Raw genomic sequence first — 23,585 nt, 5'->3', positions numbered from 1 at the left:
ATAGTAATAATTATGTTCCCAGCCTTCCCAGAGACAGTCGCATTTCTCTCCTCTCCCCAGGCTCCTCAAGGCCGTTCCTACCGCCGCCTCTACTGCCTCCATGAAGCCTGACGCTGCTGTGCTCTGTGCTTTGTGCCGGTTGTCGGACTATACTCAAATCAACTCGAAATGGATCTAATCAGTGGATTGCATATTTTCGTCAAGGAAGCAGAATAAGGCTATAACCCTCTCTGCCTATGCGACATTTCAATCGGGCTACCAACTTGAAGTCGTGGACATTTGGATTATCAAAGCTTTTGGGATTGCAATAAGAAGATTTTGGATCTGTTTACCGCGCACAGGACCTACCAAAATGAACTGATTAAGACACTTGGACACTTGGACTAATGTATTCAGTCATTTGGACGGAGTTGTTAAAACTCACTCCACTCAAACCAATAGAGTTATAATTCACTGAAATAACATCAAGTGCTGGAACATAATTGAAGAATAAACCAATGGGTAGATACAGATGTTATACATTATACACATAGAATAGAAATACTTTATTCATCCTGAGGGAAATTTGGCACTACAAATCGCTCACAGTAAACAGTAAACATTTAGATGGACAAAAACAAAAATCACAAATAAAGATAAGACTAAGAATAAAATATGGTCTGTGATGTTTCTATATCTATACTATAGTGATGTTTCTGCTCTGTTAGCCCATTAGAGCGGTGAGTGATATGTATCGCCCAGCACGTCGCTTCCTCTTGTATGCACAGTAAACTTGGGCAATATGATGATGTTATCGTGCATGTGGCCACGATAAAGGCACTCCCATGCCCCCGATAATGGGATGATATTCGATTATGCAACACCTGTCGTAGGGGTGGACGGTATAAACGGTATACGGTATAAACGGTATGAATTTGCGCTACGGTATGGATTTTGACTATACCTTCATACCTTGTGACCGGTAGACTAGAGCAGCTAGTCACAGCAATAGCAATGACGTTAGCGTTACTTGACGATTCACTCAACATTTGCATAGTGTTTAATTGTACTGAGTTTTTCTCCACTTGCTCACAGACCTTGCCATATAGTTTGGGCATTTCAATTTCCCAGAAGCAGTCAAAAGAGGATCGGTAATGCAGCCTTTATCAACTATGCCCCAAAACTATGGAACAAACTACCCCAAAACATCAGGGAAGCCAACTCGCTAGACATCTTTAAAAGACAGCTTAAAAATCTCTTTGCTCAGGCATTTCACTGATAGATATCTGCTACCACCTAGTGGCAAGAGGAAACATCAGGGATATCCTGACACAACTTGTATTTACCTGCACTATTCTTACCCTGCCTACTCTTATACACTGCCTATCAAATTCATGTGTCGGTTATTGCACTTTTTACTTCTTACTGATGACTATTTTTAAACTGAATCATTTTAAACTATTTTTATTATTTGCTAGATCCAAATGTGAAACACTGATTATTTGTATTACTGAATAGAGAGCCTATTAGGATGCTAGATCCTAATGTGAAACACTGTGATTTGCCATACCTTGCTATGCTCGCTCATGCCTGTATTTTTTATGTCCGTTCTATTTTATAATTGTTTGACTATTTTTAAACTGAATCATTTTAAACAATTTTTACTATTTGTGTTACTGAAAACTGTAAGCGGAGAGCCTATTGGGATGCTAGATCCTAATGTGAAACACTGTGATTTGCCATACCTTGCTACCTGTCTATCTTTTTATGCTCACTTATGCCTGTATTTTTTACTGTTGTGAAGCACTTTGAACTGCAACCTCTGTATGAAAAGTGCTATACAAATAAAGTTATTATTATTATTATTAAGGAGGCTGAGATGAGACTTGCTTTAGCGCAGCAACGGGCTAATGTTAGCCGCTAAGCTAATGTTCTAACGTGACTCCACGGCACCAGTTTCATTAGTGAGGAAAGGGGGGTTATATTGACGAGGCTTGACAACAGAGGTTCAAAGATAACTTCACATTTATTGGCTATTCGTTTCTTTATATCACTTTATCCATCGGGCTGCTCTTGTTTCCAACTCTGTGTGTTGACAATGACATCCTGGTGTGACATCATCAACTACGGCAACTTAGGACGCTCTAACCTCAAACTCAAACCTATTACATCACGCTCTCTCGTTCTCTCTCTACGTTGTCAAACATGTACACTAAAGTTAAGTTATGTTGGAGTTTTATTGTGTTTGAGTTGTTTGAGGGAAAGAAACCTCCTGTCCTGCAGTAGTTTTTATTTTCACTTTGTGCCACTTGATTTTATTGTATTTCATGAAATAAGTGTTTTTCAGAGATGGAAGTAACTTGAGAAAAGGTTTTGAATTTTTCTATTGCAGTTTTGCACAATAAATGTTCTTAAAATACCTATGTACTGGGGCGCCCTCGTGGCGCATACCATAGTGCCTCGCGCACCTACGCGGCCGACCCGGGTTCGATCCCAGCTCCAGTCGTTATTTGGCGCATGTCCTCCCCACCTCTCCTCCGGTTCGCCCTCTCCTCTGTCGGTCCTGCGTGGCCAATAAAAGCTGTAAAAATGCAAAAAAAAAAAGAAATACCTATGTACTATGTGAAATATGTCCTAGTAATACAAGAGTACAGTAATAGCAGGGCGGTTAGGTGGCGTAGCGGAGATTGCGTTCGTCACCAACCCCGGAGCTCACAGCTCACAGCTCCGGGGTTGTCACCAGCTTGGCTGGCCGTTCACACTAATACAATTGGCAGTATTAGAGGGTGGGAGAAGCTGGCGGGGTGGGTCCGGGTCGTTGTAAACAGCGACTCCTACAGTTCGGTCGGGGCGCCTGCTAAGCGCGGATGGGACCTGAGTGGGATAGTGTGATCCTTCCACACGCTACGCCCTCTCGGAGAATATCCGCGCTGCCAGGTGAAAAGAAACGGTTGATTGGCCGGACGTGTGTCGGAGGAAGCACGTGATAGCCTCCACTCTCCCAGATGATCTGACTGTGGGGGGTAAGTGCGCAGCGACCAGGAAGGGGATTGGGAATTGGCATAACGACTAACATTGGGATGGGAGAAAATCGGAGGAAAATGGAGGGGGAAAAAGATAATAAAAAAATAAAAATAAAAATAGTACAGTAATAGCTGCCAGTGTTTTACCCCTTCAGAAGCATTTATATAGACATTTTAACACATTGTATAATTCGCCGGATATGATGAATTATCGCTTGGATGCCAGCACGTTAATCAATGGGAGGACGAGCACATTTGCGAGCGATTAAACTATATCTTAAATTATGGCTATGGGTCTAATTACACCCATCGCTTATCAATGACTTGCTTGCAGTCAACATGTATGAAACGGATTGTTTTTTCATCAGTACATTTCCGTTTTATACCGTTTTGAATATGAGTATAGTTTTGGAGATTTCTAGAAAGAAAAAAAGATTCTGCGATAATAGCCATTTACTGGAATACACAAAACACGTTGTCATTTTGTGTTCTTATGCACAATGCATTATTTGGGCCCCGCTCAGCGCCTAACGTCACACACACACACACACACACACACACACACACACACACTCACATACACACACATACACACACATACACACGTTGTGAACGCTGTGAAAAAAAAACTCTGATTAACCCAAAACTGGTAACATAGAGTCCTTGACTCAGATCAGATGTTCTGCAAAAAGATTAACCCAATTCCTGATCGCCATTCCAAATATTAATCGCGTTTATTGATCCGACGTTATAGTCCGAAACGCATAATCGAAAGCTGCTCCGAGCCTCCCCAGTGAATGTGGTAACAGACACTGCTTGCCCGAGATGGGGAAACCCTGGACCGGAGTTTTTCTCTGATGCACATGGCCACTCAATCCAATCCAATAATGTGCATTACCATCCGGGAGACGATAGGGGGGGGTATTTGTCCTATTCGAGCTCAGAGCCATTCCCAATGATAACGTCAGGCTGGATGGATGAAAAATGTATGGATATCGCTAATAAAAGAAATAGCGATTAAATAACGAGAAATCTTGTTATTGGCAACCAACACATGGCGAGAAATAACGAGAAATCTCGTTGTTGGCAACCAATGTGTTAAGATAAATGAATATACCGTGATATATACCGTTACCGTCTATGCTTCAAATTATACCGTGATATCAATTTTAAACCATACAGTCCAGCCCTAACCTGTTGTCAATATTGCGCTATAGTCAGTCTCTATGCTTTCTCTATGCTTGTTGTACATTGTTGTAGCCAACAATAACATCATGCAATGTTAGCTAGGGTGACCAAACGTCCTCTTTTGCCCGGACATGTCCTCTTTTCACGCCCTGTCCGGGGCGTCCGGGGGGGGTTTATAAATTCATGGAAATGTCCGGGGTTTCATTGTTTTTCAGTTTCAGTTTCAGTTTCACAGCCCTTTGCGAGCATCTGAAGGCTCGGGATTGCATTTTTCGCCGAACATATAAATTACTGAATTAAAGCGCTATTCGTTGCCGCGAGTGGTACTCACAGAGCGAGCCGTGTATTTCCACCATTGGTGTCACCGCGCATGCGCACCAGGCATTTGGCTGCCTGGTGCGCATGCGCGGTGACACCAATGGCGGAAATACACGGCTCGCTCTGTAAGTAACACTCGCTTTGTAACAATGATTTAAACTGTTTATTAGCAACTCCGAGCTTCCAGACCCCACTGTAAAGCTGTGTTAAACCCATATTGTACACTGGGTATCTTTGAAATTCATATCTGATATATTTTTGACACACCCCGAGCCCCCCGATCACGCTTGGTAGTTTCTTTTTAAACTGGTCGCGGTCTACCTGAGAGTGACTGCAGTAGAGCCCCAGCACCGCAGTCACGAAAGGAGCTAAAATTAACTATACTTTTGCTCACACAATATCTTGAATGAATGGGTTTATTTATTTCAAACATAAATTGAAAATAAATAATAATAAAAAACAAGTAATAAACAGATTAAAAAACAAACAAGCAGGAGTATAGAATGAAGTGTAAACTTATGTATTCCTACCCCCTTGATTGATTGATTGAAAACTTTATTAACAGATTGCAGAATGGGTACAATACAGTACGGCTCAATACACACAATTATTAAGGGGATGCAGACCAGAGAAAGACTTTCATCTTGTTTACATCAGGGTCCCCCATTTTCAATTCATCATAACATATGACATACATGACATACAGATAGACAGTATTCAGTATACCTTCACACTATATTATCTTATGCAACTCATATTCACTCCACAAACTGAAATATACATACATTGTTGAATGAACAGCCTGTTTCTTGAAGTTAGACTCTCCTCTAAATTGTAACCCCCCTCTCTATAACAGAATCTTTGGATGTTACCCGGGAGTGAATTGTTTCGTGCTTTAAACATGATTTGTGCAGTCTTAAATTCAGCCAGGTCCCAGAGTTTCATGGCATGTGATTTAAAAAATAGTGTGTTTGTGTGTTCCAGATATCCTACCTTATTGATAATCAAATCAAAATCAAATGTATTTGTAAGGCCCGACAACACACGTTAATGTCCCTTCAGGCCCATGTCCCTTCAGGCTATGGATTTGCTGTGTTTTCCAGCTTATACAAAAATATATATATTATTTTGGAATATTGCAACTATACAACACAAAAACGTGAGTACACAAGTTCAACTCATGTTCAGCCCTTCATTAGCACTAAAAGTGATTTTCCTTTTTTGCATTAGTAACTTCACAATGTTATCTTTCAAAAGAGACCAGGCTTATGCATGTGCTATAAGCATAATGTATAAAGATAAGCTTTGCAAAAAAAGTATGCAGTCCTCAAGTTCAAGTATAAAAAAGAAATTCCGCTTTTCTGGGTGCATATGTTAAAACAATAAAGGCATCTTTGAGTAAACTTTCAGTAGAGATTCAAGATTCAAGAGGTTTATTCATCACATACAGTACAGTACACAAGACATAGTGAAATGAAGGTGGCCATGCCCACTTCGATTGTGCAAAGTATCATTAAGTATCTCGAGGCTGGGGCCAGCATGTCCTCTTTTTTGGAAATCAAAATATGGTCACCCTATGTTAGCCCATGTAGCCTGTAGCCCATTGTAGCCTCCACAATGATGGAATGAACTATGTACCTACCCCAGTTAGGACAGCCGAAACCCGTCCAATCTTTCGCCGTCGACTAAAGACGCACTTCTTCAACCATTATCTGAATTTATTTATTTATAATTTTTTTTTTTTTTTTTATCTAACCCTAACTAACCTTACTGTCATGCACTTGTCCTAATAAACTAACCTACACTGTAGCACTCAACACTTTGATGAACATTGTTACTCAGCTGATAGAGTTGTGCCCTTCCTGATGACTTGTCGTACAGAACTTGTAAGTCGCTTTGGATAAAAGCGTCAATTAAATGACTAAATGTAAATGTAGCCTAATTTAGTGGAGAAAACTTGGGGAAAGATGTCATTAGATTCTCGTTAGCAAAAATAATGCAACTGTGTCTAGCGTGTCAGTCAATGGTGGGGTCGACTGTATGAGGGCAGTTACTAGGTACATTGAGAAAGAAATCACTTCTAGTCATACAGTTGAAAAAGCCAGTTTCAAGGAGATACATTAATAGGAAGATACATTGGATTCGCAATATGACTTGCCAAGCCACACATAAGTCATTTTAGATGTGAAGGGGGCATTCTGGGATAGTTCTATGCACTTGACATGTGGTCAAGTGTTAATTTACAGCGCAATTCTGATTGGAAGCTGGAATCAAAATGCTTGAATCTTTCCTGAGATTGTAATGTTAGCTTTGTCGCAAAGGTCTGTGTAAAGCTACAGTAGCAGCCAGTGTTCCGCTAGTGTAAACAAGACTTCCGGTCAGAATCTTTCAAAATAAAAGCTACAACATATGTGTCTTTTTGACGATAATATAATTTACTCTTGAGTTGATTTTCTTTTTTTTTCTTTTTTCTTTTTTCTTATGTTTTTGGTAGATTTTAATTTGTTTGTACTACCGGGCAGTCGGGTAGAGAGAGAGAGAGAGAGGAAGAACGGGAGACAGAGCAGGGGGAAGACATTCGGCAAAGGACGCCGGGTCCGGGAATCGAACCCGGGTCGGCCACTTCGCAACGCAGCGTGTTACATGGGTCGCCACTTGGGTGCCCTGAGTTGATTTTCTTAAAGCAATATCAATATATATATAGCAATATAAAAATGTGCGGAATTTCAATATCGCCCATGGGTAAAGTACTCATCAAGTGCGTGCATCGTCTCTGTCGCTATTGTTTTGAATGCAATCAGGAACATATTAACACAGCAGGTGGCATTTTCCACAACCCATGAATAACGGCCAATTTCATTTTCTTTTGTTTGTCAATGGTGGGTCCTGACAAGGGGTTGAGAAATGACGCAGACGCCGGTTCTCCTAAACCCTACCCTGGCACTTCCACCGTGGCACAAAAGTAGAGCCTTGAAGTAGATTGATTACACTTGTGATCACTCTTGCCAGATAATGTCCTTCCTTTTAATCATGCATTGTGTCGTCGCTCTCTACATGGACAAGATCATCACTGGCCGCTTCATCACTGTCTCATTGTTAATGTCGTCCCTAATTGAACAGCCCAGCTATTCATTGGAAGTTTTTGCTGCTTGATCTTGTTTACCGCTGCATGTCCTTTTGTTGGAAACTGAATGGGTTTGGCAGCCTGCTGTTTTCCCCTCACACACATTGAAGTCTTAATGCTCTCTCTCTTCACTGCAGACAATAGATCTGCAGAACTTAAGAAGGGACACAAGGAAGTTGTCCATCCTCGCCCTTCTAAAAGTCCTGTTTAGACATCTTTAGTTGCAGCAGGCTGCCGGGTGGTCAGCTCCTCGGGCGTTGTGCTTTACTGAGTACTGTGGAGTCTGTAACCTCTTACTTTCTCATTGGACACCAGTGAGAGGCCATAGTAGCTCCATAAAACCTGACACTTCATCAAACGGCAGCCATTTACCTGTCAGCCGCTCCCCATCTACCCTCTCTCAGAGTCATTTCCAGTCCCTGAATTAAGATTTGAAGATGAGTTTGCGGCGGAGGAGGAGAAGCCTGAATGGGATGTCCGCCCTTGTAGCCCAGGGCTATCATCCAAGCCTATTGTTCTCTCTTGACGTTGGCAGGATTGACCGGAGCTGCTGGCTGTGATGTCAGTCCATGAGGAAATCTGGACTTTGCCAGTCCTCTCTCTTGTCGGGTCCTTTTGTGGTGGTTGACATTTGTGATGGGACACTAATTGCTCCATTTGGCTCAACAGAAAGTGTTGCCTGGAGCACAAGATGCCCACAATATGTGTGGAAAATGCCTTGCTTCAGCAGGTGGAAAAGGGAGAACTTTGTAGCTGATATCTCTCTCCATACCCGCCCTGCTCTCTCTAGCTTTTTTCTTTGCTTCTTCTGTCTCGTTTTTAGTCTGGAGTCTCTAGTATGCAGACTGCAGAGCCTTTTGACTCCCCACCTCACCAGGCTCCCAATTACTGTGTAACAGGCAGATCAATGGCCGACTGCAGGGGTCCTGAGTGACCTGGCAAACTCTCCCAGTTTATTATCTTGGATCTCAAAGCTCCACGTGCCACCTCCTGACCCCAGTCTCATTCCCCCTCTCTCCCGCGATGAGCGCCGGTGACCATGTGACACTGACAGCCTCACAGATGAGGGGGAGGAGAGAGAGAGAGGGGGGGGGGGGGCAGAGAAGTCATACGAGACGTCTTTGTTGTGAACGCAAGTGTGTCTGGCATTATGTAAATAGCGCTTATGCTAATTGCCTTGACTGCCAGGAAGCGCACGTTAATGTTAAAGGAAGTTACCTTCCGCTTTGAAAAGCCTCCCCAGGCCACCGTGAATAAGACATGGGTTGGCATCCGATGGCACAGTGGGCTACATTGCTACCTGTGCATTATCCAAACTGCAGTGAGTGAAACAAACCCCGCCATCCGGGTGTCGGAGAGAGGGGACAGAGAGTTCTTGAGCAGCAGTGCAGGATTCAACATTCACATTTGGCTCCTTGCTCTTCTAGCGTGTCGATGGCAGTATTGCCCACTTGAGGGCAATAGAAGTGAGATATAGTTGCCCATTCCGAGCGAGGCGAGGCTATTTGCTGTGCAGCCTGTAGTACTCGTACGTTCCCTGCCTCTCTAGTGTTTGGAATATTCACCATGTCGGGTGCATTTTTCTTCCCTCCTCCTGAGCTGCACTCTCAGCATACGAAGAGGTGTTCCATGACAGTGCCCACTTGATTTTACTCAGTCAGCATATGGATGGCACTATTACTCCTTACAACATCTTTTCACGCCAGCTAGGCCATTTTGCTGATCTGCGCACAGGCACGGCACATAGCGGGATCCTGCTACTATACCACACCAATTATCAGTTATCGCCAAGGAAGGAGGGCTGTTCAGCCATTAGTTATTCATCCAGCCAAGTGCTGCATTCAGTGTAATTCGATTTTCTCCCTCCATTTTACATTAAAAGTCACTCAGAGACGAGGCAGATATAAGTGAAGCGCAGAGATTAACTATGCATCTCTAAATCTCTTTAACAAATACACTGTGCATGTACCATTAACCTTGAACAAGCTGATTAACTTAGCTCTCTGTTTTCCCCGTTTAGTCCCAAACCATGTTTAAAATCCACAGAAGATGGCCATAACTCAGCCGAAATAGGATAGTGCAATTATCTCACATTTGGCGGTAATCCGTTACTGATGAAGATGGAACTGAATATTGATCCAATTTCATGGTTAAGTGATCATACGCAGAGTGGGAAGGATATTATGATTATGCCTCCAGCACATCTGCTACTGTACATACATAAGCCAAAGCACAATAAGTTATATGCTGTCTTATAAAACGTTAAACCAAAACATGGCATTTCGTGTGTGTGTGTGTGTGTGTGTGTGTGTGTGTGTGCGTGTGCGTGTGCGTGTGTGTGTGTGTGTGTTGTGTTTGGCTGTGTTTTGGGGCCATCTTGGTAGACTGCCTATCTTGCCAGAGCTGGAGAAGCTTCAGGCTTCACCCAACAGTGTTTCATTAACCTGACAACAGTGAGTGAGGCTCCAGAGCAGCAGGCAAGGCCAACCTTCAGCCAGCCCCACCATGCCAAGGGGGTGGGTGGTTGGCGGAGAGGGACACTGCCACCGCTGCACGATCACATGTGCAGTAGCTTTCTTCATCTATTGTGTCGCTCAAGTCTCTGACACGGAACAGGGATGTGGGGGACATTGTGCTGAAGTCCTTCCTCCTATCATTTTGAAATAGCCATCCTTGCATAGAGTGATCATGGCCTCGGACTGGATAACACATTTGTATGCGAAGGGCGGCCAATCAATTGTGGGGCAAATTGAAAAGTGGCTGCGCACATCGGGCAACAAAGTGAGCACTTCACTCTCCACTGAAGATTGGCACTCAGGGATGAAAATTGGCAGAATTCATCAAATGTAAGGGTGTAAAACCCTGACAGAAGTGAGTAGGTCCTTTAATGTGAAAAATAGCCCAGGGGCCTTGTGGAGTGTGTTTTATGTGGTTGGAGGGGTCGAAGGAGGTATGTTAGTTGGTTCATGTATAGATGTTGGGGGGGGGATTGTCAGATTTCCCCAGTGGCGCTCTCTCTCTCTCTCTCTCTCTCTCTCTCTCTCTCTCTCTCTCTCTCTCTCTCTCTCTCTCTCTCTCTCTCTCTCTCTCTCTCTCTCTCTCTCTCTCTCTCTCTCTCTCTCTCTCTCTCTCTCTCTCTCTCTCTCTGTTTAATTTTATTTTTATTTTTTATAGCAGTTCCATGTCATTGGAGCAGTGCGTGGAGTGACTGGAGCAGTGACTCGGACTGTCAGGGAGTGATTTATGCAGTCATAACAAGGCCTGTACTCTAGTGGACCACCACTGGTATTTTATACCGGCACTTATTATTAAAATGAGACATTTAGGCGCAAATAAGTTGTTTCTTCCCTTTTTATGTGACATGGATGGGGACATGTCACATTCACATCACAATCTATACAGCCTCCCTCCCTCCCTTAGAATTACCTTTTTTTGGAGGACGTAAGTAACGCCACTTCTCCAACAAGAGCTCCCTCTGTCACCTGTGTCTTTTTATTCATGAAAATGCAAAATGTAGATTTCCAAGCGTTTCAAAGATGGCGAGTTGACAAGGGGGCGCCGTTGGTGGGACTACAGATCGGCCGCTGTTCCATAAAAGTGGCAGGCGGACCGCGGCGCTGGACGCGTGTCCTCTGTCTGCGTGTCCTCTGTCTGCGTGTCCTCTGTCTGCGTGTCCTGAGTCCTCTGTCTGCGTGTCCTCTGTCTGCGTGTCCTCTGTCTGCGTGTCCTCTGTCTGCCTGGTTGAAATGAGCGGCAGAGTCTGCCTTCTCGTTGTGCTCCAGCACTATTGTCTCCGTTCTGCCTGGAAGGACGACACCCCAGGCCCATGTGAGGAGGTGTATCTGAGCGACTACATGTCACGTTTCATCCTGACTGGGTTTGCCTTAATGGTGTTTTCCTATTGGCGTAGCGGGCTGTCCTTTGCCCTCCTACTAGATCTACGCAGCACAGCTGTAGACGTCCTTATCTACCTCTGTCTCCTCTGGCCCAGTCCTCCATCTCCCCATCCAGCTCACTCGATCCATAACCTTACAGCCGGCTAAACCGCATCGCCGAGGGTCCGTCTCACCTGTCCCCTTGTGGGAGAAGGGATGGAGCAGGCGTGTAATCAACAGCTACACTCCCGAGGCTGGATGACCTACATGTTACACTTTTCTCCGTCTGCCTGCATGCGCTTAACACCCAACGGGCCGCCACTCAAAGCGGCAGGTGATGGCAAACACTGGGGATATCGGCTAAATGTGTGAAGGGATACAAGTACAGGTGTTCGTGTTGAGCATAGAACTCAAGGTTACAATGTACTGCACTGTGCGGCACAAGGTTCTTCTGACCGCACAGCTTTCTTCATTTAATAGAAAGAATAACCTTGTCTCTGTACATTTCAGAATATTTCCATTTGAACCAGCATTTAAGCGATTTCCTGGGGGGTCATCACTCCACAATGGTGGAACAAAAACTCCCCCCACCACAGTCAGGAACAGTTGAAACCGAGGCAAATGTTCTTCTGTTGACTCAAATCACACTTTTTTTTTTTTTTTTTTTATTATCTTTTTCCCCCCTCCTTCTTTTTCCGATTTTTTCTCCCATCCCACTGTTAGTCGTTATGCCAATTCCCAGCCCCTTTCCTGGTTGTTGCGCACTTTCCCCTACTGTTGGTCCGAGAGGCCGGATACTGTCACATGCTTTCCTCCGACGCATGTGCAGCCAGCCGGCAGCCAGCCTGGCAGCGCAGATTCTCACCTGGAGAGTGTAACGTGTGGAAGGTCGCACTACCTCTCTCCAGATCCTACCCTTGCTGAGCAGGCGCCCCGACCGAACTGTAGGCGTCGCTGTCCACAACGCCCAGGACCCACCCACGGCTCCCCTCCCCCTAACTCAGCCAAACGAGTTAGTATAGCGATCAGCCCGAGCCAAGGCAATGCTGACTCTCCGGGAGTCGAGACCACAGCCTCTTGCATTGGTGATGAGCACAATCTCCGCTACGCCACCTGACCGCCCCAAATCACACCTCTTTAAACAATATCTGGAAAAACTATGTACCCTACTACTATGCTACTATACTGTACTTATACTATTACCTATTGTGCTAATATGTCTATCTATATGTATATATAAGAGTGTAACACTCAAGCTCAATACTATTTGAACAATGCCACTGACCCTTAGCTGCCTGGTGACTTGTTGTTCACAATCTGTAAGTCGCTTTGGATAAAAGCATCAGCTAAATTACTAAATGTAAATGTGATGCAAAAGACGAATCTTAATGTTCCACTGCGCACAGGTGGCACCAACTCTCAAATTTTCAAATAAAAGATTTAAATAAAATTACAATTTTCATTAGGCATAGCTTGCATGCTACTGTACATACCAGCCATAAACCTATGCATGTGGTTAATTTGAAGGCGTAGGAAAAGCTAATGGTGTATTAGAGCCTATATTGCCTGAAGGTAACTTTTCTTCTCACAGGAGAAGTACTGTACATCAATCACTTCTATCAGTAAATCCGCCTGCATGCCGCTGGCAACGCGTCCACTGTGCCTCCTCCTCCCGCCGTAGAAAGAGCCTCTCAGCAGAAGCAGCAAGACGGAGGCTGAGGTTGACATCCTTTTTGCAGATAAACTGGCTCTACTTCTCTACCACTGCCACTACATTCTGCCCCTGGGTCTGCGGAGATATCGATGGGAGCCAGTAGTCAATAAGACAAAAGCCTCTGACGGCAGGGACGCCTGAGGAGTCGAGCTGAGCCACTGCTCATTTTCTCTGTATCTCTCCATCGCTCTCCATCTCTCTCGCTCTCTCTCCTTTTACCCCGAAGCACAAGATAGGACAAAGATCAGATATGGCTTTGGAGACGAGAGTTAGTGACTACAGGTGCACGTGTGCGAAAAGAGTGACGTTTTCTCAAGGCGTGAAAGAAGTTTCCAAGTCGTGTTGTTTGTCACTATCTCGCTGTTTTTCCTAACTCTTTGAAATGTGTGAAAGTTACTAAAGTAGTAATTTTCTGCTCCGAGGTGCGCCATAATGTACACAATTTCTAGAATGTTTCTGTCAATGGTCGACTCTTGTCACAGGGAAATGGAGAAAAACACTCCTCACTCCACTAAGCCGGTGTATTGCATTTGTTGTGTGAAAGCCGGTGGTCGTCTCGGGAGGCTTTGAGTGAAAAACACACATTTTCCGGCTGCCGCTGCGTATCCATGTGCAAACACCCAACCCAAGTGTCCCTCTGTCCCAGTGTCCCTCTCCCTCCCACTACACTGTACTTTACGTGGGCATCCCTTGGAACAAACAAAGCTCGGCAGACGAAATAAGACCCTCATGAATAATAAGCATTGTCTTGTTCCAGCCCCCAATAAGATGATGCTCGTCGACTGTTTGCATTCCTTGGGCATGGGGACGCTCGCAGGGCTGCGTTGGACTTGGATCAGCAGCAGTGTGGCTGCTAAATAATTTGTTGCGAACAGCTTTTGTTTACCAGCATATCATGAATGAATATGGTTTGGCACTCAAACGTTCAATCAGGTTAGCCGCTGTTGACGGGTTGGAAGGTAGTGGGAGCTCTCCTCATGTTAATATACTGGCCGCATTCTCCTCATGGAAGTTAAATACTGACAGCATTCTCCTCGTGGAAGTTAAAATACTGACCGCATTCTCCTTGTGGAAGTTAAATACTGACAGCGTTCTCCTCATGGAAGTTAAAATACTGACCGCATTCTCCTTGTGGAAGTTAAATACTGACAGCGTTCTCCTCATGGAAGTTAAATACTGACCGCATTCTCCTCATGGAAGTTAAATACTGACCGCATTCTCAAATGTTTGGAGTCATTTTGAGCAGGAGTCGGTCAGATGACTGATGATGCTCTGAAGCCATCGCAAATCACTTCCTGGACTGTGAAGAGAGAACTCCGACTGTGCCTCATCTGTATGCTCTGGTGTCTAGAAAGCCCAAGCCAGGCTTTACACAAGCCCATCCCATCTGTCGGTCTGGTATTGAGAGCACAGCTCCATGCTAACTAAGCGCGACAGTGGATTTAGCTGGATCTGCATCTCAGCCAGTGGCACACCACTAGGGCAGCAAAGCCCCACAGTCCCACGTGCAGGAGTCGGGCTACTTAATATTCCTATGTTGATTGGGGATTAATTGTTCCATCTGGCCCTCGTGAAAACCTGACGGAAGAAAGAAAGAAAACTGTCCCCCTTTCTCCTGCCGTGTTTCCCCCTGTTTGATTATGGCAGTGGAGTGTGGCTAGCGAGCGGCAGGGCTGGAAGGAGGAGGAGGAGGAGGAGCACGGGCAGGACAGAGGGAGAGCTGGGAAAATGTTTTATCATTTTTCTCCGGGACTGTCATACGCCATAGGCAGCCTCATTTGTCTGCTCCATCTCCTTTGTTTCCAGCAGGCTGCATGTCTCTGGACCAGGATTAGGCTACTCAGAGAGAAGAGAGATAGAGGCGGAGAGAGAAGGGAGGAGAATCGAGCCTTGACCATTGAAATCAGCTACATGAACTAATTATTACAGTGATCCACGTTTTTAGCATAATGGCACAGGATAATGTATAGGTGCTGCAGTATTTAGCAACTGCTGACTGGCCACAAAGAGAGTGAACTAGAGAGGAAGCAGGTCTGAAGGAGGAGAGGGGGAGAAGGAACAGTAGGGGAGGGGGTGAGTCTCGTATTTTCCCCATGTTATCATTGTTATTCCACTGGGGTGTTGTTGACCCAGTTTATCTCCCTCTCAGGTGATTAATGCAACACGATTTCAGACAAAGGTCACACCAGGAACACAACACCGGCTATGGGAATTCTCCATTGTTTATGTTATGGCTGAAGATAAGTGTTTGTCCCAGTTATATTTTACCGGCCAAGCCAGACGACCTTAGGTTGAAGACGGGGATCCAAGATGCCTTTCTTTGTTCTTCCACAGTTGATACTGAGTTTAAGTCCTTTTAAGTGTACCGAATACTGACCTGAACCAATACCTTCACTGAATATTATAGACGTAGAGACCATCAGGTTGGGGTCATCGGTCAAATACAATTTTCTCCATTGATGTACCAAAGAATACAGAAAAGGAAGTCACTTAGCTTTTATTTCTGTTACATCTTGTCCCTAAAACACACTGGAGGAAGCTGAGGCAGAATGTTGTGTAATGTTGGCGCTACGTTAGAACCACCAGCACCAGGTGCTGCTTTGGCCGCTGTGAACAGGCACCAAAGTAAAGCAGGTACCACTCAGTCAGCGGCCATCCTGCACTGCTTTAGCTTCTAGAGTGTGTCAGGGGTTAGTGTCAGATTTTAGGCAATTAGGCAAATTCTCCAAAACCAATTCCCTGTTTTAACCCGGTATCATCCTCATATTCAATACCAGTATTGATGCATTCCTAGTAAAAGATAACTTCTGGCAGTTGGGCCACATGCACCTCAGATGTGGTGAGAGATGGGTACTTATAAAGAAGTATTGCTCACATGATGACATATTTATGAGAGACCATCACTGTTGAGCCTCAACTGTACAGTGACACAACACAAAAAAGACAACAAAATGGACACTTAACACACTGAAAGATTTTCTTGCATGAAAAGGAATGGACACAGATGAAAAACTACACTGCGAATGGATGCCATGAATGAGATCCTGCGGGCGCTTTATGCCGCTGTCCAGTCCACCAAGGCCATCTTAAGCCATCAGGTTAGGTTAGGTTAGGTTAGGTTAGGTTAGGTTAGGTTAGGTTAGGTTTATTTTATTTGTTCAAGGGGGACAGTGTACATTAATAAAACATTTTACAGATGTAAATGCACCCAATTTTAGCCAAAAGGCGAATTTCCATTGGCAGTCCCCCTGCCAGAAGGTACAGGCTAAAATCCTGTGTAAAAAAGGGGTTAGCAATAAAAACAGAATAAAATCAAGATAAATAACATTAGAATAAAAACACAACAAAAGCACATAGACATAGTAGGGATACAGGTCACAATACAGTCATGGACACAAGGACAGACCACATCATGACATATTAAGAGACCCAGACATAGACAGACGCACCATATCCACACACACACATACACACACACAGAGACACCTCAGTGTTGACAGTTCAGCCATGGCATTGCCATCTTAACACTTTGATTGCCAGCCATGTTTTCCTTTTTACCCCCTTGAATGCCACCATCTACTCCCAATGTTAACTTAATATCACCTAATCTATGTTTTAAATTAATTATGTGTCTAATCTGCCCGTCGCTTATCAGAGACTCATTTTCCAGTCAACATTGTCAAGGCAGATTGTTTTTTTTATCGCTTCATTTCCGTTTGATAGCATTTTGAAAATCACTCGTTTTCGCGGAAAAAACAACCCATTCTATGATAATCGTCTTTTACTGGAATATTCCAGAACGTTGTCATTTGTCGGCCTATTTATGAATAGTTTTCAAATAAACGCTAGATGATCGATAGTATATGTGTGCGCACGCACGCTCGTGCCGCGCGCTGATAATCGCTGCTCTTATTTCCTGATGGCTTTTACAGTCAAAACAGCTATATCACATATAGGGGAAACGCTTATATATCCGTGAAAACGAGTCTGATTATCCTAAGACTGATAACATAGATTCCTTACCTGAGGTCAGATGGTATCCAAATGGTTTATTCCAATTTCCGATCGCCATTCGAAAAAATCGATAATTGTATTGATCCACCATGTGTACAGTAGAACACATATTCGCCGCGGCACCAAGGCTCCAGAATGAACTCTGGTAGACCCCGGTTACATCAGTGAGAAGTAAAATGTGGAGTCAGAAATCCGTTCTCCCATTCACTTTCATTGAGTCCAATCCAAAAGGGTGATTTACCATCTGGGAGACGATAGGGGGCGCTTTTTTCACATCTGAGCGCCGGCGGTGCCTGGATCTCCAACGGTAGGCTCGCTTGATGCAATATGATTTCAGAACGCTAATAAAAAATAAAAAAAATAAAAACAGAATACTCGTGACGTGGCATTCAACGGTCGGGGGGGTAAACCCAAGAAAAGCCGTGAGTGGCATACAAAGTGTTAAGGAGTCTGAGGGCCAGTATTGTCAATCATGTAACAGCCTTCAATATAATCAGTCCTGCAATGAAGTGTTTAAGGCTATACTTAAATGGCACAGGAGAATTGGTAAAGATATCAGCGTCCACGTCCCTGTATCTCTCGAGTCAGCCCTCAAACAAATTAGACACTCCACAGCACTGTCGCCCGATGCACCCCGCGGCCTGGCAAAGAAAGTGCGGTTTGACAACATGCAACTTTGTTTTGCTCGGCGTGGCACAGGAAGGCAACCGGGAGGCGTCTATTCGAATACCAACCGTTTTGTGCGTTTTGCTAATCTGATTGGCCACTGACGTTTCTGGTCATGTGACATGTGCGCCCAATCGCGTGACGAGCTGTGTCTTTGCCCATTTCCGCGTCGAACAGCCTGCAAACTACCTAACGCCTAGTTTATCACTGGTTAAGCTTAGGCGACTCTTTCGAAGTTGGTTATGGTTAGAGTTTGGAATCAGGGCTGGCGTTCTATCGCCATATGCTCTAAGTCTAAGACAAACTCTAACCTTAACCAACTTCGAAAGAGTGCCTAAGCTTAACCGTCGAAATAACTTGCCGTCACACGATTGGTGCACATGTCACATGACCAGAAACGTCAGTGGCCAATCAGATTCGCAAAACGCACAAAACGGTTGGTATTCGAATATAGGCAACCGGGAGCTCACCATGCCATCATTCCTTCTGCAGCGAGATGAGGATGGGGTCAACTCTCGGAACCGTATGTGAGGACGAGAAGATAATGGAGCCATGTCCTGCTGTGCCCTGACAAGCAGTGCCCATCATAGCCAGTCCCCAGATGTCAAACATCCTCCTTCAAAGGCCACTAAGATGCTGGACTTAACAGTGTATTTTATCAAATTTCACCATAAACCGAAATTTTTTGTTTACATTTTAATACCTAGCACATTGCCTCGTTGTCATGCTGCTGTGGGCTGGGGTGACCATTCATTTTATTGTTAGGCATATTTATATGGTTGCAATTGTCGCCAAGCAATCTGGCACAGAAATTGATTAATCTTTGCAATGAATAAAAAAAACACGAATCATTACCTGTGGTTTCTAATAATTTAAAACAAGAACAAATTTTACTGTATTACTGTAGCCCATGACTACAATGTAAAAAGGATGGTGGCTGGTCAGCTCACTGTGTGAAGATTGTTAGTCTAAATTGTTCAGATAAATTGTTGTATAAATGTAAAATAAATGTTACAAGCCAAATGGTCCTGATGAGCTACAATGTTAAAACTTATAACCTGGCCTGTAGCCTACCAGTGGACACCTGTTCCTATCCACACACAATTATAAACTGCTAGTAATGCCTGCTAGCATAACATTAACGTTCTAGCTGATGACCACAAACTACAAACTAGTTCCAGGTATTATTCAGATTCCTAGGTGTCACAAGTGTTAATATTGAATGCAAAATGCATGGAAACATGAATAAATGCTCCTTATTTAAATTTTTTTTATCTTCGGCTGCCGGCCATCGTATAAGCGGGATAATGCCCTTCGAGCTGAACATTAACATATTTTAATGGACTCTGCGTCCACTTTGCATCGGACGGTTCACACCTCCACCTCTGCCATTAAAATATGTTAATGTCTCGTCGGGCATCATCCCTTCCATATACCACAAACATGTTCTATCATCTTTCAACATCTACTGTTACAAATTCAATAAGTGCACAACATGCACCACAATTGAATCACCGGTGCATCATCTGGCTTGAAAAAACATCACCCGTCTCAGTATGAATTCCCTGGCTGGTGGTCTAGACCAGGGGTTCCCAAACTTTTCAGGCCAGGGCCCAGAAAATAAGGCGTCGGAGAGCCGCGGCCCAATGCACATCGTCTGGCTTTTTTTTTTATTTTTTTTGTCAGGTGACCGATTTTTTAAGCCAAATATCACTTCAATCCTATTAAGTTAGTTCAAGTTAGTTATTCATTTATATGTGCTATTTATGAGAGGGCTAACTTGTTGCAAAATAATAATGATAATAATAATAGCCTCATTAAAATACTATTGTTGCTTCGGTTGTTTTCAGCGTTTTATGTGCATAATCTGTTATTTAGTTTGAAATGTTCGTTGAAATAAGTAGATTTTTCGTTTTTGTTTATTTATTAAGTTAATATAAAACCATATAGTCACATTTTAGAATACAATAGAATAGAATTTTAGAATACAACTAGAAACACTGTCCTGGCCTGCTTCTAAGTTCAGTGGCCTGACAAAAAAAAAAGAATAAAAAAATAAAAAATAAAAAATATAAAAAATATTTTCTTTTTATTTTTTTATTTAAAAAAAAATTAACTCATCTCGCGGCCCACCCGTGGCTGCTCGCGGCCCACCTTTGGGTCGCGACCCCGACTTTGGGAACCACTGGTCTAGACGTCTTTACGAGTCGCAGTTTGAGTAGCTAACCATCACAAACACGCCACCAGAGGTACAGTACTTTAAATGTTGGCTGCATATGAAATTAGGTCACTTTGTGCAACTCCACAAAGTAGGCTACATGTTTTCATCTCTCCCAACTAATTTTGTGTTTTGAAGAAGATATGGCAGTTTGAGTCTTGAAACAACTGCCGCTTTGAGTTTTCCTGCCTGGCTGTCACTGCTGAATTCAGATTTTTCTTTTTCTCCCCTCTTTTTCTTTACCTTTCATGTTATCATTTTAAGTCATTTAGAGAAGTGTGCCATGAAAGCAATTAAAGCAGCACTCCAAAAGCAGCGAAAAGCAGCACTCCAAAATCTCCACATTTGAATACAGCTGCTAGGGTAATTGTCTGCATTTACCATTTCCCTTTCACTGTGGCTATCTGAAATATGATCTCTCGTTTCAGTATTTATACCAAAGCACATTTCTCTGAGGTATTTCACAGCCATGGTTTTTTTCCAGAGCAATTACTTGGGCTAAATGAAGCAATGATTTTCTTCATATATGCCACAGCTGCAGTGCAAATGGTTTAATTTCCAGTGCAATGATTTGCCAGAAAATATAGTGGATTCTGTGGTGTTGAGTCTGAAGATGCACTTAGGAGGAGGATAAGAACCAGCGGGGCCTTGATGTAGAACCAGTGGCTTTCATCCAATGTTCCCACAAAGTCTTGGATAGTACTATTCTCTTATTCCGATGATCAGGTATATTTATTAAGGACAAACTACTGGTGTCACGCCTCAACTTCTACGCTACATGGTGGGATCCAGTGGTGTCAAGTTCTACTGTATCTGTCATGACAGAATAAAGGTGTAGGAAGAAAACATACCCCTCATTTCACTATGGAAACGTCCAGTACTGTGGAAGTGTTGTACCATCAGGAAGTGTTGGACATCATACAGGACTGTGTGACCAGAGACTAGTGCGTGCGGAGGCCGTAAAAGCACTCTGCATGTTGCCGTCTGATTCTTGAGTTCTATATCAGCCTAGTAATCTTTTAATCCATATCGATATTGCTGTCTCACGCAGTAATTTATTTCCGAGGATTGGAGTTCCATTAATAATGAATTAATAGACAATAGCCATCTGAAGCATGTGTCCACCACCATCTCAGGGGCCTCTCGCATCATGTGGATCAGGCCGATGCTCAATTGCATGTAGAATGTATATATTCTAATGGAGTACAGCCACCACATAGGATGAACATGATGCTCCCAAACTTTATAGAGATTTTCTTAATTTTTTCTTACGGTTTGCCAACAATGATGAAGTTTTGAGATGCATGTGCAATTTGTTCTCACAGAAGTCTCTAGGGACATCCGATGACCTGTATGTGCGTGCGCTACAAGGCGTTGTTGTTGTCAATAGATATCAGTGTGACAGTTTTCTCTCCCATGTCCTCCTCAGGTGAATGGGAAGGAGTTGTCCAAGTCCAGTCATGAGGAAACTGTGGAGAACTTCCGTGGTGCCAAGGACCCCGTCGTGGTGCAGGTCATCAGGCGGACGCCCGGCGGTCGCGCTCACGGCCCCCCTCAGGAAATCCATGTGGTGGACGTGTGCACCCAGACCGACATCACCTTCGAGCACATCATGGCACTGGCCAAGCTGCGGCCCACCACCCCGCCCGTGCCCGACGTCTGTCCCTTCCTGCTCTCTGATAGGTAGGCTGCTGTTCCCTAGAGGCCTTTCACTCTCCTAACACATCCATTGCTCGTCTATGAATGTAGAATGCTTGTGAGATAAACAGTCCATAAATTGGTAGTGTAGTCTAGGGCAGTGTTTCTCAACTGGTGGGTCACGGGGCCATTTTGAGTGGGTCGCGGATGTGTGTATATATAAAAAAAAAAAAAAACTTTATTATTATATTTTTTTGTACTTATTTCTTTTGCACTACCTATCTTTGTGAACGTGGCTTCTCAGCTCTGGTCCAGCTGAAGACAAAGCAGAGGAACAGATTGGACATTGAGCATGACCTCAGAGTTGCTTTGTCTACCATCACTCCAGACTTTGAGACTCTTGTCAGGAGCAAACAACATCCCCAGTTATCCCATTAGTTCCCATGGGATGTTAAGCTAAGAAGTCTGCTAAGAAGGATATATTATTATTTATTATTATTATTATTCTTTTATTTCATTGTGTTTTTAGCCCTAGTTGCACTTTTGTTGCAACCCCAGTTATCCTATTAGTTCCCCCAAACTTACTGTAGGTCTGTTATATTAAGCTAAGAAGTCTGCTAGGAAGCATAATTATTTATTATTATTATTATTATTTTATTTCATTGGGTTTTAGCCCTAGTTGCACTTTTGTTGCAACCCCAGTTATCCCATTAGTTCCCCCAAACTTAGGTCTGTTATGTTAAGCTAAGAAATCTGCTAAGAAGCATATATTATTTATTATTATTTTATTTCATTGGGTTTTTAGCCCTAGTTGCACTTTTGTTGCACTTTTTTGTGTTTATTTCATGTGTTTAACAGTGCATGAAAGATTGTGTATTACTGCCATTTATTTTTATTTTTTATAAATCATAGTGGTTCAAAGATTTGGGTCGCGACTTAATGACTAAGGAAAATGTTGGGTCCCGAGGCTAGACCCGTTGAGAACCACTGGTCTAGGGTATACGCGGGCAAGGCAGGTTTATTCATATGAATGAAATACAAGGAGAAATAGCATTCAAAAAAATATGCATAAAAGGCATTTGAAGAAAAAGCATAAAAAGCTTGCAATTATCAGTGGGCTGCACTCACAGTAATTACATTTCAATTAAAGGCAATGATGAGCAGGTTTGTTGCCTGTTTTTTAAATGAGTTGGGGCAGATCAAATCAAATGTATTTGTATAGCCCGAGGTCACATGGAATAGCCCCCATGGGCTGTACAAGTCTTCTTGTACAAGTCAAGAAGAAACATCACAATTGATCAAAAACACCATACAATCCAAATGTGCGACACTCCCAGACTTTCCCCAATGAAGATAAGGAACCACTCACTAAAAACCTAGCAATAGGGGCGCCAGGGTGGCACACCACGTAACGCACTGCAGTGCAACGCGGCCGTCCCGGGTTCGACTCCCGGACCCGGCGACCCTCCCCCATATCTCCTCCCATCCTTCCTCTCTGCCGGACTTGTCCAATAAAACCAATACAAATCTACCAAAAACATAATATATATAAAAAAAATAAAAACTACAAAAAAAACTAGGAAAGAAAGCACCACAGGTGGTGTGGAGGAGAGAAACCTCAGATGGGCTGTTCAAAGGCAATCCCCCAACAACATAGGTAGAGCAGTCGCTGCAATCTGTATGTTAACACACTATCACTCGATACATCCACTCAGAGAGACAGGGACAGGGGTTAGAAAATCTGCTTATTGCAGACATGGGACCAAATAAACAGACATCCTAACTGAACTAACCAGATTAAACTAAGGGTCTATCCCCGACCAGGTGA

The 23,585-nt window shown here is 43.6% G+C and overlaps 1 protein-coding gene across 1 annotated transcript in view; it reads left to right on the top strand.

Annotated features, from left to right (window-relative positions):
• Positions 1-23,585, top strand: part of LOC311245000 (PDZ domain-containing RING finger protein 4-like) — a 282,914-nt gene that overhangs the window by 224,282 nt on the left and 35,047 nt on the right. Inside the window, exon 3 of the mRNA XM_084334745.1 lies at positions 21,549-21,802. Within this exon, the coding sequence (XP_084190871.1) occupies positions 21,549-21,802 (254 nt within the window). The remainder of the gene's footprint in view (positions 1-21,548; positions 21,803-23,585) is intronic.

The sequence above is a fragment of the Notolepis coatsorum genome (assembly GCF_963971535.1).
Source record: "Notolepis coatsorum genome assembly, chromosome: 18".
Lineage (NCBI taxonomy): Eukaryota > Metazoa > Chordata > Actinopteri > Aulopiformes > Paralepididae > Notolepis > Notolepis coatsorum.
The sequence above is the reverse complement of the archived record's forward strand: the minus strand, read 5'-3'. Positions and strand labels throughout refer to the sequence as shown.